We start from the raw sequence: 21,345 nt of genomic DNA on the forward strand, positions 1-21,345 counted from the left end.
GGCTGGCTCCTGCACAAAATCTTCCGGTCATGGGCGGGTCTAGTTTAGCTATTCTCCTGCTCTCCCTGCCTGTGACCTAGAACTGCTGGCTTCCAGCCTCTAAATTTATAGACTTGCTATAAATAGAGGGGGAATGCCGGGTTGGGAGGGGGCTGGTCGGGAATTTCTCAACCCGCACACTATTGCTGACCCGGGCAGCCAAAAAATTGCTTTGTGATTCTACTATTCTATTGTTATTGTTACTTTGTATTATTTATCTTTGTATTCAGGCATCTCTCTTCATATTCGAGTCTTTCTTTCAAATGACTGCCTGGTTCCTAAGGTATATTGGACCCTAACAACCAGAAATAAACTGAAGAGCTGGGGTATAAAATACAGTCATAAAACATAAACCTCCTTATAAATGCATAGCATATTTTGATTGCTACTTTAATGCTGCTAAAAACCCCTAAAATGCTATGGGCAACCTAAATATGTGGCCCCTGGCAAATAGAATAACTCCTATTACCATAATTGCATGTGTGGGATTGAAAAACAAACAATAATTCATTTGAATTAAAGAGATGAACTATTAACAACATGAAGTATCACTAATTGAAAATATTTGGTTTTCTGCCAATTACTACTTAAAATTGCTTATCTGTCATCAAGCACTCCATTACGTTTCTTTGATTGTGGAAGGTAATTAGCTCTCCATTGTAGAAAGAAACATTCTAATCAGTGTAAATATTCCATCATGTCTGTGTTTGTACAAACAACACTTACAGCTTGTCCTTAAGTCAAAAGCAAGATGAACAAGTGCAGATAATGTCGGTAAATATGGCCTTTGGATTCAAAATATTCCTTTGGGATCAGCTCCAAAATAGACAGTTTTTAGGCTGGGTAACTGTTGAAGAAGATTATGGCCTATATTTGGCTACTAGTGTGTAACTCCAAATTGGACATTCCTTTTTCTTTTCACCTACCTGCTGAAACTATCATTAACATAGCTGTCATAATAATGTTTGAGCAGGGTTGATATGGAAGAACTGGGTAAAATATCTCACCTTGACTGTAGTACGACCATCAAACGTGAATGATTTAATCTGTCCATTCTCCAGAAAGACTTTTAGGACATTTGGAATAAGGAGAAGAGGAGGTGAGTCCTTCATCTTAAGCATGTCCTATGGAAGAGGGAAACATTGTAGCAAATATATATTGTGAAACATTGTAGAAAATATTATGTTATTATATTTTTTTATACATGATGGGTGCTGCATAGAGAATATGCCATTGTACAATAACAGAACAGTTTGAAGGCAGGGATTAGTGTACCATTCAATTCTACTCTGGGCTCCCTTGTTTCTCTTTATTTTAAAGGCATTTAAAGGACCAGTAACATCAAAAAATGAAATTGTTTTAAAGTAACAAAAATATAATGCAATGTTGCCCTTCACTAGTAACTAACATAGTAACATAGTAAGTAAGGTTGAAAAAAGAAACACATCCATCAAGTTCAATCTTTTAGTTTTTGTTTTTTTTAAATCTGCCTAACTTCCAGTTGATCCAGTGGAAAGCAAAAAAATCCCATCTGAAGCCTCTCCAATTTGCCTCAGAGGGGGAAAAAAATTCCTTCCTGACTCCAAAATGGCAATCGGACTAGTCCCTGGATCAACTTGTACTATGAGCCATCTTCCATAACCCTGTATTCCCTCACTTGCTAAACACCATCCAACCCCTTCTTAAAGCTATCTAATGTATCAGCCTGTACAACTGATTCAAGTAGAGAATTCCACATTTCACAGCTCACACTGTAAAAAAAACCCTTCAGAATATTTAGGCGGAACCTCTTTTCTTCTAATCGGAATGGGTGACCTCGTGTCAGCTGGAAAGACCTACTGGTAAATAAAGCATTAGAGAGATTATTATATGATCCCCTTATATATTTATACATAGCTATCATATCACCCCTTAAGCGCCCCTTCTCCAGCGTGTCTCATATCTAAAATTTTAATACCTTTTACCAGCTTAGTTGCCCTTCTTTGTACCCTCTTTAATACAATAATGTCCTGTTTGAGTGATGGAGACCAAAACTGTACGGCATATTCTAGATGGGGCCTTACAAGTGCTCTATACAGGGGAAGAATGACCCCCTCCTCCTGTGACTCTATGCCCCTTTTAATACAGCTCAAGATCTTATTTGCCCTTGATGCTGCTGACTGGCATTGCTTGCTACAGCCAAATTTATCATCTACAAGGACTCCAAGATCCTTTTCCATAATGGATTTGCCTAGTGCAGCCCCATTAAGGGTTTAAGTGGCTTGGATATTTTTACATCCTAGGTGCATGACTTTACATTTATCAACATTGAATCTTATTTGCCACTTAGCTGCCCAGATTGCCAGTTTGTCAAGATTGTGTTGCAAGGATGCCAGATCTTGGATGGAATTAATTGGGCTGGATAGTTTTGTGTCGTCTGCAAACACTGACACATTACTTACAAAATTTTGAATGTGATCCCTTAACAAGCCTTCAAATAATTTGCCCACCACAGATGTCAAATTTACTGGCCTATAATTGCCAGGCTGAGATCATAATCCCTTTTTAAATTTCGGAATAGCATCAGTTTTTCTCCAATCCATAGGCACCATACCAGATGAAAGTGAATCTGAAAAAATCAGAAATAGGGGCTGGTCTAAAACTGAACTGAGCTCTCTTAGAACCCAGGGGTGTATGCCATCAGGCCCTGGAGCATAGTTTCCATTCATTTTTATTAAAGCTTTATGAATCATATCCTGAGTAAACCATTGACTCGATTGAGCTGAGCCATTAGTGCAGCTATGAAGTGAGCCTGGGAACTCAGACTCCTCTATTGTATACACTGAAGAAAAGAACTGATTTAGCACATTTGCCTTTTCTGTATCTGTTACAACCATACTGGTACCATTATTTAATGAAGCAAAACTCTCAACCTGCATCTTTTTACTATTAATATATTTAAAAAACTTTTTAGGCTTAGTTTTCACCTCCACCACAATTATCTCTTCATTTCCTTTCTTTGTCTTACGGATTGCTGATTTACAACATTTATTACAGTGTTTATATTCATTAAATTTGCCCACTTTTAAGAAGTTCTTAAAGGTGTCGTAATCTTTTGGAGCAAACATAACAACTTTTTCAGTAAGAAGTTTTATTACATTCACTGCGCACTGGCGCTAACTATAAAATTTGCGAACCTTCTTCGGAAGTGGTCGCTAAACATTTTCCGTGTTCGCAAAAACTATATTAAATTCGCACAAAGGTAAATTTGTTCGCACAGAGGCATAACTTTTTGCATTGCGAATATTTTTTCCGGTACCGACTTTTATTACATTCCCCCACATATGTGTTTTAGCACTTGTGTTCCATTTGCATTATTAGATTGAGCAAGCAAATTTAAAGGGGTGGTTCACCTGTTAAGTTTTAGTATGTTATAGAATGACCAATTCTAAGCAACTTTTTAATGGTCTTCATTTTTTTTTTATTGTTTTTGAATTATTTGTTGCTGCCCTCTGACTCTTTCCAGCTTTCCAATGGGGGTCACTGACTCCATCTAAAAAAACTTATGCTCTGTAAAGCTACAAATTTATTATTGCTACTTTTTATCACTCATCTTTCTATTCAGGCCCTCTCCTATTCATATTCCAATCTCTTGCTAAAATAAATGCATGGTTGCAACCAAATTGCTGAAATTGCAGGCTAGAGAGCTGCTAAATAAAAAGTAAACTAAAAAAACACAAATAATAGAAAATTATGACCAATAGCAAATTGACTCAAATTATCAATCTTTACATCATATTAAATGTTAACTCAAAGGTGAACAATCCCTTTAAGCATTCAAAGCACAGTTCCCCTTTACCTAGAGAAACAAATAGTGTTCCTTGTCATCTAGGCACATAGGGGCAAACTTACTAAAGGGCGAAGTGACTAATGCGGGTGAAAATTCGCCAGGGTGACGTCATTTCGGTACTTACTAATGGTCGTTTTTGTAACTTCGCTAGCGAAGTAGATAGACTGTAGCGGTACTTCGCTCCCTAATGCCTGGCGAATTTGCGCTCTGGCGAATGGACGTAACAATGCAAATTCACTAAGATGCGGATTTTACTGAACGTTACCTCTTGCGCCAGACTTGCCTTCGCCACTTCAGACCAGGCGAAGTGCAATAGAGTAGATAAGAGTTCCAAAAAAATAGTCACAAAAAACGCTAGAGTCTTTTCCTTTTTTTCAGGGTGATAGGCTGCAAAAGAGCGTAATTTTTTTTTTGGGTAACCGGCTTCCTCCTACATTTCCTAACATATGGCATATAAGCTATACACATTCGGCTCATGTGTAGGGCAATATAACAAATTTATTTTCTTTTATTACGGTTTCCCGGGCTTGTGTAGTGTAATGTATTTGCTGCAACATATACGTCCATTGAACTTCCGGCCGTATGCAAATTAGGCAACGATAGCGCAACTTTGCTTCGCTTGGTGCAGTAACACTATCTCAACTTTGCCCGCTTTCGGCGAACTGGACGCAACTTCGGATTTTAGTGAATTAGCGTTGTCCTGGCAAGTCTACTCCTGGCGAAGTGTTGCACTGTGAGCGAAGCCGTTGCGGAGGTTAGTGAATTTGCCCTATAAAGTCTCCACCATCTCTATATGCAAATAGTTTTCTGATATTTTTGGTTGAGGCCCCTGTTTCTGCCAACATTTGGTCCGGTTCCTCCGCAGATGCCACCCTAGCTGACATATAGCTTTCAGAAGCATTTAGTACAGAAAATAAGCTTCCATCACAATTCTAAACCTGCAAACAAGCACCCATCACAAATATAAACCTAAGTAGCTGTGAGGCCTACTTAGGGACCTCCTTGCACTCCCCACTTCTTCCTCTGCAAGAGCTGTTGTAAGATGATGAAAGTTCTAGCTTGATTTAAAAGACCATGTTCATAATAATTAATGTGTACTAATGTTATAGGGTCAGGGAAAAATATTGTTTTTCACCTATGAAGCTGCTTTGCTAGCAGGCCTGCTGGAGATTTTATTTAGTTACTTCGAGTTGCATTGTAGAGGGTTGGGGAAAGGTTGAACTTTATGAACTAATGTAATCTTTCAGCCCTGCTGACTATTTAATATATGTTTTTGTACCTCACTGTAACACTGGTTTTCGGTAATAATAGATTTGAGGGCCAGTAGTAGTGAGTGTAGGCACAAACAATCTCTATTTATAGAACAAATAGCAATTTAGTGAGGCTAGAACATTTCCCTCTTTTAATGCAAGCACTTAACTTCTACCCAACAGCTTACAACCTATTTACAGTATTTGTATACAAGTTCTTGTCTGTCAAACAGAGGTGAATAGCGATAAATATTCCACTAAAAGTATACAGGTATGTGATCTGTTATCCAGAATACTCTGGATCTGGGGTTTTCCGGATAAGGAGTCTGTAATTTGGATCTCTATACCTTAAGTCTACGTAAATATCATTTAAACACCCAACAGGATAGTTTTGTCTCCAATAAGGATTAATTATATCGTAGTTTGGATCAAGTACAAGTTTCTGTTTATTACTATAGAGAAAAATGAAATAATTTTTAAACAATTTGGATAAAATTAAGTATATAAGAGACCGCCTTTCTGTAATTCAGAGCTTTCTGGATAATGGATTTCTAGATAACAGATACTATACCTGTACAGGGTACTTTTTTATTATTAAATAGAAAAAGGAAATCATTTTTAAAAATTTGGTTATATTGTGGTTTTAGTGAAAATCTCTAAATCCACACAAATCAGAATATTGATAAATGGACCTCTAAGTGTAAGTGTTTTTATAAACAAGAGTCAGTCTGACATTTGCAAGCATAAAGAGCACAGATGGCCTATGGCAAATGTACACTCCTAAAAATAATACTTCTCTTAGGGGCAGATTTATCAAGGGTCGAATTTCGAACTAAAAAATACTTTGAAATTTGACCATCGAATTTAAATACTTAGAATTCGAACTTTTTTCATTGAATTTGGGTATTCTGCGGTCGACGTAAAATCGTTCGATCATACGATTTTACTTCAACTTCAAAAAATTAGAAAAATGCTGTAGAAGGTCCCCATAGGCTAACATAGCACTTCAGCAGGTTTAATTTGGCGAAGTATGGAAGGTGCAACCACTAGATGGTGCATTCTGTTCTTATTACGTATTTAGAATGTGTTCTCCATGAATGGAATAATTAATATAGTACTGTTCCTCTATAGACAAAAAGTAATTTACATAAAACATGGACACCAGAATTAAGTGACCTGTCCAGGGTCACGTAGTTGGTACAGGGATTTGAGAGGTCTTTAGCATAACTGTTGAAATGAAAAACCAATCTGATATACAGGTACATTTATCCGTATAGTTGAGATATGGTGTGTTTTACATTATTGGGGTCATTTACAACCCTGGGGGAGCAAGTGCAAGAGCACTGAGCGGTGCACGCTTGCCTGTATATTCAGTAGTATGCTTAGTGCTCATTTAACAGCACTTATACCCCCCTTGGGTTGTCTCTCTTTGCACAAAGCTCTGTATTTTAAATCATGCGCTACATGCAGAGAGCAGCATCTGGAGACGCAGCCCAGCCCCGTCCTTACCACCTGCTGGTTGAAGTTGCAAATCGCACCTCCTTCTGATCCCTACCTTGCATATATAAATAATGCCAAGGAAGGGGATGATGCCAAATTGATCCCCCCAAATTGGAGCACAGAGGTCTGCAGATATATGCACAGTGCCCCACGCAATAGGCAAATCAATAAAAAAGTGTTCTGCTACAGTGACTGATGTGAATAATCCTTTGCAAAATGGGAGTAGACTGACAAGGTGAGAGTGAATCGGAACTCTGTGTACAGTATGTTGTAAGTCAAAATGGAATATTTTCAAGAAATGTAAGAAAATGAAGAGAGAGAATTATTTTGATTGTGGAAGAAACATGCCAACCTTGTACAACACAAGAAGAAGCAGACAATGCCCCAAGGGGACTCCGCCTCAAAAATTAATGATAACTGGCTGCATGTTCTGAAGCTGACATTACAGCACAAAAAAAGAACTTCAGGGTAATGACTAACCAGATGATAATATAATTAATGCAGCACAGAACCTGCTTAAAAAGCAGTTTGGAACAGAAGGACTGTGTCCTCTCACAGAATTATTTCCAACCTGTTCAGGGCCCATCTGCACAAATTCATTACAATGGCAAGAGGCACCACTGGCTGACAAGTTGCTTTATATCAGATCATGTACAGATTGCAGACAGCTTGAAAACTCCCATCATTTCCAAGGGAGCGAGACAATAGATAGAGGAATGCTTTGGAGGGCTGTTGGATAATCCAATGAAGACAATGAAACAATTTAATGTAGATTGACAGCCAAATTTTAATGACTGTGGGGTTTATATAAGAGAACATCTCATTCAGTGCTTTGAACCAAGAGCGATAATTGCATTCCCCAACACAAAATGGTGGCACGCACGAGCGCAGCAGATACTTAGGGGGTTATTTATCTCACTATTTTCTGCTACAAACTCTGAACAAATCCAGTCGAGTTTTTACGCTTATTTATTATTATATTTTACCGAAAATTTGCCTTGCGGTAAAAAAAAATCAGATTTTCACGATTTTTTTCGGATTTTCACCCGAAAACGTAGGGGTATTGCACAAAACCCAGCGTCCATCAAAAAATCATTGACTTATATGCAAGCTCGACAGGTCTGAGATGTCGTATTTTTAGATTCGGACTTCCCCCATTCTCAGGGTTTAATACATTCCGAAAGATTTGTGATTTTTTAATAGTCCAATTTTATTAAAAAAAAAATCATAAATTTTTCGTGATTTTTGCATTTGGAGTTTAGTAAATAACCCCTTAGGGTTCTTTGGACTGAATAAACTTTTTTTGTAGATTGCTGAAATGTGTGCTGTATATTGTTGTTTTTGGTAGGTCCGGAAAATGTTATAGTAGAGGTAGCTCTGGGTTAATATAGGTTTATTCATCAGGACATAGTGGTTGTTCTTTATTAGTTGGGGATGCACTAAACCCACTATTTTGGGATTTGGGTTAAATCCCAAACCGTTTATAAAGGTTTTGGGTGAATCCCAAACCAAATCCAAACCTTAATTTGCATATGCATTGGAGCATAGTTTTTCTACGGAAAAGGTCCATTAAATGGATACTAGGCCCTTAATATTAATTGCAAATTAGGGCAAGTAAGAGCCATAAAGAACCATATGTGAAAAAATTCACTTGAACAGGCCTTCGATCAATTATCTGGACTTTAAATCTTGCTTGCTTAGGACCAGGGATTTTATTTCTGCACTTTAAATCTCAATATATTAGCATAAAAATGTGAACATTAAATAAACACAATAGGATTGTTTTGCCACCAATATGGATTCATGCAGCTTAGTTACCATCAAGTACAAAGTTATAACCACAAAAAAGGGAAATCATTGAAAAAATTGTAATTATTTGCTCTACTAATTCGGAGCTTTCTGGATACCGAATTTCCAGATAAGAGATCCTATTGAATATATTTAATGTTTTAATGTACAAAGTAATAAATAAATAAATACTGAAAGTTGTAACCCAATTGCTGCTGGTGCCTTTGATCTTGCCACATGTTGCCAGACACACTACCACTGTCTCCTTCTAAAATTCAATACAAAATGCCACATTTTCTGCATACTTTTCTTGCTTAAACTCACACATTCAGTATCTGGGCCCTTTGCCCTTATAGTTTCTAAACTGCTAAGCAGCAGGCCCCTTTTCATACACCCTTCTTTTGTTGTACTACTTTGAGAAATATATTAACTATTAATAACCATCAAAATCACTTGGAAAATTGAGACAATTAGTCACAGACGTTGTGTCAACCCGCAAACTTGTAATTAAGTAAATATAATAATAACCTCAAAATCAAGCAAGTAACGACTTGGGATATAGATGTTACATTGCTCACAAACTCTTCAACATTTTATCCACAAGATGGCACAAAGGTGTTGAGCTTCTCTTTATGAAGCTTATGATATACTAAGACAATTTGTAATTGGTCTTCATTTTTTTGTATGTACAAGTATGGGACCTGATATCCAGAATGCTCGGTACCTGGGATCTACTAGAAAATCATGTAAACATTAAATTAACCCAATAGGCTGGTTTTGCTTCCAATAAGGATTAATTATATCTTAGTTTGGACCAAGTACAAGCTACTGTTTTATTATTACAGAGAAAAAGGAAATTTAAAAAAAATTATATTATTTGGATAAAATGGAATCAATGATCCCATACCTGTACTTTATTTAGCATTTCTTTGAATTAGAAACTAGAAGATGAATAGGAAAGGTCTAAATAGAATAAGTAAAAAAAATGACAATACAGAGTGCTACTTTTTTGGGCTTGCAAGATCAGTAACCCCCATTTGAAAGCTTTAAAAGGTAAAAAAAGAACTATAAAAAATGAAGACCAATTGAAAATTTGCTATGAATAGGTCATTCTATAACATTTAACTTAAAGATAAACTGCCCTTTTGTGAATGTTATTTTGTGCTGACTGTAAATATGGATTCTTTGAAGATTTGTCCAATAAACTAAGGACTGAAAGTGCTTAGTAATTTGAGGTTCCAAATCAATATCAACTTTTCCCCTATTGCGTTTTGATCTAATAATAGGGTCCTCAATGTTGATGAAATGGAGCTTTTCGCAGAGAAGTCAAATTTTTGTTTTGGCTGTTACTATTCCGCGTGAGCTTGTTTGGGAAGACTTAATTTGTTTTGACTGCTTTCCAATTCTTTTCGGAAGCCAGCAAGAGAAGGAACCCGTTCCTCTGATACAGATGCAGCATGTCAGTGGGGGAAAGCTGTAATTAGCCAGTTTGTTAAGTTGTTTATACATAAGCATTTATTATAGGCAAAGTGCAGTGGGTGATAGCCAGGCTTAAAGGGGTTGTTCACCTTTGGGATAACTTTTAGTATGATGTAGAGAGTGATATTCTGAGATAATTTGCAATTTATTTTAATTTTTTGTTATTTTTTGGTTTTTGAGTTATTTGGCTTTTTATTCAGCAGCACTTCAATTTGCATTTTAAGCAATCTGGTAACTAGGGCCCAAATTACCCTAGCAACCATACATTAATTTGAATAAGAGACTGGAATATGAATAGGAGAGGCCTGAATAGAAGGATTAGTAATAAAAAGTAGCAATAACAATAGATTCGTAGCCTTACAGAGCATTTGTCTTTTAGATGGGGACGCCCATTTGAAAGCAGCAAAGAATCAGAAGAAAAAGACGAATAACTATAAAACTATAACAAATAAATAATGAAAACCATTGAAAAGTTGCTTATAATTGGTCGCTCTATAACATAATAAAAGTTAAAAAGTATCTTAAAGGTGAACCACCCCTTTAATAATTATCTCTGTAGAGTGTCAACTGAAAGCATTTGGCATGTTTACTGCAAAGATAGACTTGAACATTGGGGAACATTCACTAAGGGTCGAATATCGAGGGTTAATTAACCCTCGATATTCGACTAGGAATTAAAATACTTCGAATATCGAAGTCGAAGGATTTAGCGCAGATAGTTCGATCGAAGGATCGGAGGATAATTCCTTCGATCGAACGATAAAATCCTTTGAATCGAACGATTCAAAGGATTTAAATCCAACGATCGAAGGAATATCCTTCGATCAAAAAAAGTTAGCCAAGCCTATGGGGACCTTCCCCATAGGCTAACATTGACTTTGATAGCTTTTAGATGGCGAACTAGGGGGTCGAAGTTTTTTTTAAAGAGTTAAAGAGACAGTACTTCGACTATCGAATGGTCGAATAGTCGAATGATTTTTACTACGAATCCTTCGATTCGTAGTCAAAGGTCGAAGTAGCCCATTCGATGATCGAAGTAGCCCAAAAAAAACTTCGAAATTCTAAGTTTTTTACCTTCGAATCCTTCACTCGAAGTTATTGAATCGCCCCCTTAGTGTTTTTGTTCCCATACAGAAATTAGTAATGACCATGAAATAGGAAAAATGTTTAGAAGCCCATTGACACCTGGGCCCAATGGGAATTTTCCTGGTATTCCGGTGGGCCAGTCAAACATTGTACTGGCATAAGATCTGTTATCTGGAAACCCTTTATCCAGAAAGCTCCGAATTACTGGAAGGCCATCTCATAGACTACATTTTAACCAAACAATTCAATTTATTCCCTTAAGGACTAAACGTAGAAGCTCTAAGAATCATCCTGTGTGGCTTAATACAGAGGTAAAGATGTTAATGGGAAAGAAGAGAAAGGCATTTAAAAACTACAAATCTGTAGGGACAGAAGCTGCATTTAATGAATATAAACACTGTAATAAATGTTGTAAATCAGCAATCCGGAAGGCTAAGAAAAGAAATGAAGAGTTAATTGCGGTGGAGGTGAAAACTAACCCTAAAAAGTTTTTTAAATATATTAATAGTAAAAAGATGCAGGTTGAGAGTGTTGCTCCATTAAATAATGGTACCAGTATGGTTGTAACAGATACAGATGAGGCAAATGTGTTAAATCAGTTCTTTTCTTCAGTGTATACAATAGAGGAGTCTGGGTTCACAGGCTCATTTAATAACTGCACGAATGGTTCAGCTCAATCTAGTCAGTGGCTGACTCAGGATATGATTCAAAAATCTTTAATACAAATTAATGTAAACAAGGCTCCAGGGCCTGATGGCATACACCCCCGGGTTCTAAGAGAGCTTAGTTCAGTTTTAGACCAGCCCTTATTTCTGATTTTCTCAGATGCACTGTCATCTGGTATGGTGCCTATGGATTGGAGAAAAGCTGATGTTATTCCAATATTTAAAAAGGGATTACGATCTCAGCCTGGCAATTATAGGCCAGTAAGCTTGACATCTGTGGTGGGCAAATTATTTGAAGGCTTGTTAAGGGATCACATTCAAAATTTTGTCCTAATGAATGGCATTATGAGCAACAATCAGCATGGCTTTATGAAGGATAGGTCATGTCAGACGAATTTGATTGCATTTTATGATGTGGTAAGTAAGATTCTGGATAGTGGGGGGGGCAGTAGATGTGATCTATTTGGATTTTGCCAAAGCGTTTGATACTGTGCCCCACAAACGACTGCTTTCTAAACTAAGGTCTGTTGGGCTTAATGAAGTCGTTTGCACGTGGATAGGAAACTGGCTACAGGATCGGGTACAGAGGGTGGTTGTTAATGGGACATTCTCTACTTGGAGTAAGGTTCTTAGTGGGGTCCCCCAGGGCTCAGTATTGGGTCCACTTTTATTTAACTTGTTCATTAATGACTTAGGGGAGGGTGTTGTAAGTAATGTATCAGTGTTTGCAGATGACACAAAATTATCCAGCCCAATTAATTCCATCCAGGATGTGGCATCCTTGCAACAAGATCTTGACAAACTGGCAATCTGGGCAGCTAAGTGGCAAATGAGATTCAATGTTGATAAATGTAAAGTCATGCACCTGGGATGTAAAAATATCCAAGCCACTTATACCCTTAATGGGACTGCACTAGGCAAATCCATTATGGAAAAGGACCTTGGAGTCCTTGTAGACGATAAACTTGGCTGTAGCAAGCAATGCCAGTCAGCAGCATCAAGGGCAAATAAGGTCTTGAGCTGTATTAAAAGGGGCATAGAGTCACGGGAGGAGGGGGTCATTCTTCCACTGTATAGAGCACTTGTAAGGCCCCATCTAGAATATGCCGTACAGTTTTGGTCTCCATCACTCAAACAGGACATTATTGTATTAGAGAGGGTACAGAGAAGGGCAACTAAGCTGGTAAAAGGTATTGAAAATCTTAGCTATGAGGAAAGACTGGCCAAATTGGAGATGTTCACGCTGGAGAAGAGGTGCTTAAGGGGTGATATGATGACTATGTATAAATATATAAGGGGATCATATAACAATCTCTCTAATGCTTTATTTACCAGTAGGTCTTTCCAGCTGACACGAGGTCACCCATTCCGATTAGAAGAAAAGAGGTTCCGCCTAAATATTCGGAAGGGGTTTTTTACAGTGAGAGCTGTGAAGATGTGGAATTCTCTCCCTGAATCAGTTGTACAGGCTGATACATTAGATAGCTTTAAGAAGGGGTTGGATGGCTTTTTAGCAAGTGAGGGAATACAGGGTTATGGGAAATAGCTCATAGTCCAAGTTGATCCAGGGACTAGTCCGATTGCCATTTTGGAGTCAGGAAGGAATTTTTCCCCCTCTAAGGCAAATTGGAGAGGCTTCAGATGGGTTTTTTGCCTTCCTCTGGATCAACTGGCAGATAGGTAGTTAATAAACAAACAAAAAAAAAAGGTTGAACTCGATGGACATGTGTCTTTTTTCAACCTTACTTACTATGTTACTATGTTACTATGTAATTCGAATTTTTAAAAATTACCTTTTCTCTGTATTAATAACAGTACCTTGTACTTGATCCATACTAAGATATTGGAGGTAAAACAATCCTATTGGGTGTAATTAATGTTGAAATTGTTTTTAGCAGATTAAAGGTATGGAGATCCAAATTACAGAAAGATCCCTAATCCAGAAAACCCCAGGTCTCAAGCATTCTGGATAACAGCCCCTGTATCTGTACTGTGAATATATTTTCTGTTTTTCTATGGCTTTGAAACTACATAAAATAACAGGATAGGATCCCCGAGTGGGTCAGTAATAAAGAAATATACAAATTAAAAAGTATATAGTTTAAATGGAATGAGATCTCACAACAAAACCAGATAATTCTTAAAGGGGCTGTTCACCTCTGTGTTAACTTTTAGTATAATGTAGAGAATGATATTTTGAGACAACCTGCAATTGTTTTTTTATTTTTTTACTATTAGTGGTTTTTGAGTTATTTACGTCCGCTATCTGGTTGGTAGAGTTTAAATTACCCTAGCAACAAGACATTGATTTGAGGAGTCTGAAATATGAATAGGAGAGGGCCTAAAAAAATTAAAAAGCACAAGTCAGAGAACCTTCATTTTTGTAAGGACCTGAAAGATCATAATTCAGTTAACAAGATTTTTTTTTAATTAGGCCTGTACTTAAAGGAACAGTTCAGTGCTTTTCAGCTCTAAATTGATCCTCAGCATTCAGCTCAGATTCAAAAGCAAAAGTTATGGCCCATGTGCCCCCCCCCCCAATTATTGATTGGTTACTGACTGGTAACCAATCAGTGGAAACCAAGGAAGCTACGAAGCAGGAAGTAGTTCTGGTTGTTATGTTAGACACCCAGTCTTTCTAGCCTTTATACAATTTAGGCTAACTAACTATATTATAAACATTTTTTATTTTGCATGGGCTATCTATTAAGCCAGTTTATTTGTCATACTGAACAATTCCTTTAAGGATTTATTGTTAGAGATGGCAGTAAGAGTGGCCTAGGAGAAGGCACGCTTAATTGCTTGCAAGATAAAAATATGGATAGTGCGAGGGTAGTAGTGTCTGCATTCTAATCTATCCAGCGATGCTTCATTCATTCTGAACTGCTGACGCAGGAAGGTTTTAATTCTGTTCTAAGTTAGGCATGTGAAATAACTGCTTAACGATCATTGGGGCCTCAGGTTAGTAATTTTACTGAACATTTATCACATGGAATAATAAAATAGGGAGGATTCATAGTCTTTTGGGCTTAAATGTGCTATCATTTTTTGGCATACTACCTTCCCCATTAATAACATACACTTGTTTTAAACTCTTAATTTTTTCCTGCTACCATATCAATAATGTAAATCAGTTTTTGAAGTCGGAATGTTTTCTGATGCTTTTGGGCTTACATTTTTTTCTGTTTAAAATGTGTGGTGCCTCATTTTCCAGCCTGTCACTAAGCAGGACCCACTGCAAACAGCAATTCCCTTTGATTTTGAATTGGGAGTGATGTCCAGCCCTCCCCCCCACATTGTTCCACGAACCTCTTGGGTGACAAAACACTAGAAATCCTCTAAAGTGTCATTACTTAAGTAGTGGTAGATATGCAAATCAAACTGGCTTATATTATGCATTTAACTAATACAGCAGGACCCATTTTTAATTATTGTAAGAATGGCTAAAAGAGTGTATAGTTATGTGAGGCTTAAAGCTAAATGCTGTAGGCAAAGGTGACATGTAATAACTAAAGGGCCCATTTACTTTCCTTTGCGTTTCCCCGAATCTTGCTTTTCAGCTCTAAAAATCATGTATTTAACATATGACAATTGAAAATTTTTAACCAGTACTGTAAGGGGCCCATACACTAAGTTCGAGTGAAGGAATAGAGGAAAAATAGTTTGAATTTCGAATGTTTTTTTTGGCTACTTCGACCATCGAATTGGCTACTTCGACCTTCGTCTACGACCTTCGACTATTCGATAGTCTAAGTACTGTCTCTTTAAAAATTTCTTCACCCCCTAGTTTGCCACCTAAAACCTACTGAGGCCAATGTTAGACTATGGGGTAGTTCCCCATAGGCTTGCTAACAATTTTATGATCGAAGGATAATCCTTCGATCGATGGATTAAAATCCTTCGAATCGTTCGATCGAACGAATTGCACAAAATCCTTCTACTTCAATATTCGAAGTCGAAGGATTTTAATTCGGCAGTCGAATATCGAGGGTTAATTAACCCTCGATATTCGACCCTTGATACATCTGCCCCCAAGTGTATTAACCATGAAAAACTCTTAATATAAAACTTAGCCAACTAAAAGCTGTCAAGGTCATGCAGGAGTCAAAGGGAATTGTCCTTATTCAACTGTAAAATCTTTCGTTGATTCCCGGTTTTAGAGGTTTTGGATTCTTAGTCATTTATTAGCTCATGAAAATAATTATTTAAACAAGTATTTCAAGGCTGTCGTTTTCGGATTCCTGATTTCAGAATTTTTTTTTTTTTTTTTTAGTGGATTCAAAAGCCTCTAAATTCATACTAAACTGAATTTTGATAAATGGGCTCCCCAATGTAAGCCATATGCCAGTGATTCCCAACCAGTAACTCACAAGCAAAATGTTGACCGCCAACCCTTTGAATGTTGCTCCCAGTGGCCTCAAAGCAGGTGCTTCTTTTTGAATTCCTGGCTTGGAGGCAAGTTTTGGTTGTAGAACAACCAGATGTACTGCCAAATAGAGCCTCATGTGGCTGCCAGTCCACATAGAGGCTAACAAATAGCCAATCACAGCCCTTATTTGGCATCTCTAAGAACTGTTTTCATGCTTGTGTTTCTCTGCAACTCTTTTTACAATTGAATGTGCGGACCCTGCCATATACCATAGAGATCTCACTCATAATTTGCTCACCTGAACCTCCACCTGGTGCCATGAGAATGCACAAAACACAAAACAGTTACCTGGGACTTTCCAATATCTACAATGGGAGGAACCTCTGTTATACCTCACGCTACTCATGATGAAAAAATCTAGTTCTGTATAATACAGGTTAAGCAGAGATACACCACTAATACATTGTCCCGCCATTAAAAAACACAATCTTTCCATGTTTTAGGCCCAATGGGCCTTCTAAAATTTCTGGGCCACAATGCTGACCACTGTGTATAGTTCCACCATTGTAATAAAGGCAGGAGGTGCAAGCAATATTAAACATTATCTCATTGTCTTATGGCCTGCCGCTGTCCTCTGTGAGCAAGATGCACGCTTGACTGAGCTCATGTCCTTTAGCTATAGCTTTCCTTTAACTCGCATTTAATATCCCAGACATTTATATCTGCTAGAGGACCCAAAGCTCCGCAGGCATCGGAATTTACAGTGCCATCAACAAGCTCTAGGGGAAGGGCTTGATTAATCACATTAACAGATGCCTTGTAATTAGTTTAATGGCTATGTAGTTCATCTGACTGGAAACTTATGAACATACAGTGATACTCTCCAATTTGTACACATTCTACAGCTAACAATCTCTTCCCCAACCCAGCATCAAACTCTGGCTTTATGATTAAAGGGACAATCTATTCTTAATACAGTGTTTTTATTATTATCCTTTATTTATATAGCAGTGAATACATTTTCATTGAGCATTATAGAGATTTTTCATTATTCCCAGCCTTCCCTAGTGGCTTAATTTGCTTTTATTTTTAAGAGACTATAGAAAATTCTTTATGTTTGCCTTTTGTACTTTAGTTACCCTTGTAAGCATTCTTCAGTTATTCTTAGCTGGCATTACAATTACAAGGTGTACACGGCAACATCACCTCAAGAGCATGAAAAGCAATAACGTGTATCATGTGATAGAGTCTGGGGTCACATTCTGAGCTAACGCCACTCATGCCCTTGTGTAAAAATGTTCTACCCCTGTTATTTATTTACCATCATAAAGAGAGGGCAGCACATACAGAGCTATGCCTGTAGATTTAGATTTGGCTCACAGGTCTGAGCTTGTCTGAGAATCCTGAACCAAATACTGGACTCCCTATTATTTATAGGGAGTCCAGTATTTGGTTCAGGATTCTGCCAGACTTTGGTCTTTTTCAGCAGGATTCTGATCCAAGCAAATCCAAGTGCCTGACCAAACCGAATCCTTAAATTCACATGACTTTTTCTCATTTCCTTTCCCTCATTTGCATATGTAAATTAGGGTTCAGATTTTGTTCTGTATTTGTCTATCACAAAGGATTTAGGATTCGTCCGAATCCCAAAATAGTAAATTTGGTGCATCCCTAGTAAATAAGTATGGTCAAATCACCCACTGACACCCACCTTTAAATCAGGTATCTAGGTGAAAAGAGGTAAAGCAACAGCAATCTAAAATAGTTATGTGGCTCAGGTTTCTCAAATACAACACTTACACTTTGAAGTCATGCCGTATACTTTCAGTATTACAGTTCTCTGTTTTACTGTAGAACGTATCTTTAATTCTATCACCTGTAGTACTACAATATCCCTGTAATAATAACCTTACATTGTCTGCAGTAAAAATTAGGCTTTGAAATGGTTAAAATCATCTCCAGTTGTCCCACATTCATTTCTCTGTGGCATACAAGAGTCAAGAGTGAGTTTATTGTCATTTCATCCATATATGTTTGTACAGTACACATTGAAACAAAACAACGTTCTTCTAGAACCATGGTGCTACACACAACAAAAATGTACCGGACAACAGACAAAACTTGCAAGTGCAAAAATATGCAACTCCTGCAAGGCAGGACAGCATAGTGCAGAGACAGGACAAGACAGTGCAGCAGATGTAATATGTTAAGTAAATAATGCTAAACGTCAGACATGATGGGTGTATCCATACATAGAGTGTAGAGAAAGCAACATGTTTACTATAACCCATCATAGCAGCTGTGAAACATAAATAGAGTAGAAACAAGAACAAGTCTAGTAAACTTGCGTAGGAAGAACCATAACTAGGTTCGGCATGTGGTGGAACAAGCAGACAGATTATTGGGAGGGGCTGGGGAAGACCCGGCAGTCTTGGTAGACATAGGTACCAATGACAAAGTTAAAGGAGGAGGTAAAGTCCTTAACAACAATTTTAAAAAACTAGGTGTAAAGTTGAGAACGAGGACTTCCATGCTAATTTTCTCAGAGATATTACCTGTGCCACGAGCAATGATAAGAAGACAACGGGATCTTAGAGACATTAATGCGTGACTGAGAGATTGGTGTAGGGAGGAGGGTTTTGGGCTTTTGGAGAACAGGGCTGATTTCTTAGTCGGCTACAGGCTCTTTGCTAGGGATGGGCTGCACCTCAATGATGATGGTGCAGCTGTTTTGGAGGAGAAGATGGCTAGACGTTGGAGGAGATTTTAAACTAGGTGTGGGGGGTAGGGTTCAGTAAAAGATTCAGTGGAAGACAGGTTAGATGAACTGAACTGAAGAAGCTGCTCGGATGAGTAGTGAAACGTCTTCATTGATTACTCAGCAAGTCCAGTTGTTTTTAGATTGACCTATACTAGATATACCATGACCTGGATGAATGAAAATCTTCATAGTCATGTTATATGAGATAGTGGGCAAAGGAAGGGAAAACGGGGAGGAGATTTGGTTGGGGGTACTGTTAAGGATAGGGAGGACCACATGTCATTTGTTCAATATAGTACCACTATTAAATGTATGTTTGCAAATGCAAGGAGTCTGACTGGTAAAATGGGAAAGCTGGATATGCTGGTGCTGGAGGGAAAATATGATGTGATTGGTGTGGCCGAACCATGGCTGAATGAGTCGCATGACTGGGCAGGTAATATCAGCGGCTATACTTTGTTTCAGAGGGACAGAGGCAATAGAAAAGGAGGAGGGGTATGTCTGTTTGTTAGGCAGGATTTAAAAGCTTATATAAAGGAGGATGTTATGTTAGAAAATGTGGGGGCAAAAGTCTTATGGGTAGAGTTCTTCACCAATTGTAAAGAGTCCAGCAAATTAGTTGTAGGAGTATGCTATAGACCCCCTAACCTAATGTAAGAGGAGGAAAAGGCTGCTAGTTTGGGTAAAGTAATGATAATGGGGGATTTTAATTACCCAGATATTGACTGGAGCAACAGCACTGCTAGATCAGTTAATGGGAACAAGTTTATAAACTTGTTGCATGACAATTTTATGGGTTGTTGAGGAGCCAACCAGAAAAAATGTTATTCTGGATCTAGTGATCTCAAATGACCCAGAACTTATAGCCCCTGAACCCCTGGGTAATAGTGACCATAATGTTATATCATTAAGGGGCAGATTTATCAAGGGTCGATGTGAATTCGAGGGAATTTTTTAAGTAAAAAAAATCGAAATTCAAAGTAATTTTTTGGATAATTTTTTTAATCGTTCGATTGAACAATTTTACTTTGATCGTGAAAAATACTTTAAGTTCGATATTCGAAATCGAAGTATTTCAATGCGAGGGTCGAATTTCGAAGTATTTATTACTTCCAAATTCGACCCTTGATAAATATGCCCCTTAATGTCTGGTGCAAGAAACAAAAATACACTGGGGCAACAAAAACCTTGAATTTCAGAAAAGCTAATTTTAGTGCCTTGAGGGCTGCCCTTCAGAGCATTGATTGGGGCATTAAGTTTTCAGCTAAAAACACAGAACAGAAATGGTTGTCATTTTAAATGATATTAAATCATTACTGTTCTCAATTTATTCCCTTAAGGAGTAAATGTAGAAGCTCTAAGAATCACCCTATGTGGCTTACTATAGAAGTAAAAAGTTAATAGGAAAGAAGAGAAAGGCATTTAAAAACTTCAAGTCTGTTGGACGCGGCGGATTTGCGCCTGCACGAAGACGCCAGCGCCATAACGTACAGCATCAACACGCAGCGTCAGCACGCAACGCATGACGTCACTGCGCACGTTTTGGCGCCAAAGAAATGTTTAAAAGGCCATTTGTGACTCTCTGCCTTTGCCCGTGAATAGGTTCAACTTCATTGTGTTCCTGGGTGCTATTATCGTGTTTAGATTCTTGTTATTTGACCTCTGCCTGTTCCTGTTTACGACTACCTGCTGCCTGAACTGATCTCCTGCCTGGCTGACTACTCTTTCTCTTGATCTCTTCCTGTACCGCAAACTTTGGTGTGTAAACTGCTTGCTTCCTCCTTGGTCCGACACTTCAAACTGAGCCTTCGGGCCTGACAGACAGAAGCTGCATTTAATGAATATAAACACTATAATAAATGTTGTAAATCAGCAATCCAGAAGGCAAAGAAATGGAATGAAGAGTGCATTGCGGTGGAGGATAAAACTAACCCCAAAAAGTTTTTTAAATATATAAAAATATGCAGAGTATTGCTCCATTAAATAATGGTACCAGTATGGTTGTAACAGATAAAGAAAAGTCAAAATCAGTTATTTTCTTCAGTGTATACAATAGAGGAGTCTGGCTTCCCAGGCTCACTTCATAGCTGCACTGATGGCTCAGCTCAATCTAGTCAGTGACTGACTTAGGATATGAAGAAAAAGAGTAGTCAGCACATCGATTCTCAGTATTCTTTGGAGATGGTGCACTTTCTACAATGGCCACCACCAACTCTTCAAGTAATTAAAAAGCCTTTATTTGTGCTTTTGTGGGCATCACCGCAACGTTTCAGGCCATGCGGCCTAAGCACAAATAAAGGCTTTTTAATTACTTGAAGAGCTGGTGGTGCTGTTCAATCTTCTACTTGACTCATGATATGATCCATAAAGCTTTAATAAAAATTAATGTAAACAAGGCTCCAGGGCCTGATGGCATACACCCCCGGATTCTAAGAGAGCTTAGTTCAGTTTTTTCTCAGATTCGCTTTCATCTGGTATGGTACCTATGGATTGGAGAAAAGCTGATGTCATTCCAATATTTAAAAAGGGATTATGATCTCAGCCTGGCAATTATAGGCCGGAAGTAATTATTTGAAGGC

At 37.9% G+C, this 21,345-nt stretch overlaps 1 protein-coding gene across 1 annotated transcript in view; it reads right to left on the reverse strand.

The window, feature by feature from the left end:
• The window catches only part of frmpd3.L (FERM and PDZ domain containing 3 L homeolog), a 151,277-nt gene that overhangs the window by 20,954 nt on the left and 108,978 nt on the right, over nucleotides 1-21,345 (reverse strand). Inside the window, exon 8 of the mRNA XM_018229633.2 lies at nucleotides 1,047-1,163. Within this exon, the coding sequence (XP_018085122.1) occupies nucleotides 1,047-1,163 (117 nt within the window). The remainder of the gene's footprint in view (nucleotides 1-1,046; nucleotides 1,164-21,345) is intronic.

This window comes from Xenopus laevis, chromosome 8L (genome assembly GCF_017654675.1).
Source record: "Xenopus laevis strain J_2021 chromosome 8L, Xenopus_laevis_v10.1, whole genome shotgun sequence".
Taxonomy (NCBI): Eukaryota; Metazoa; Chordata; class Amphibia; order Anura; family Pipidae; genus Xenopus; species Xenopus laevis.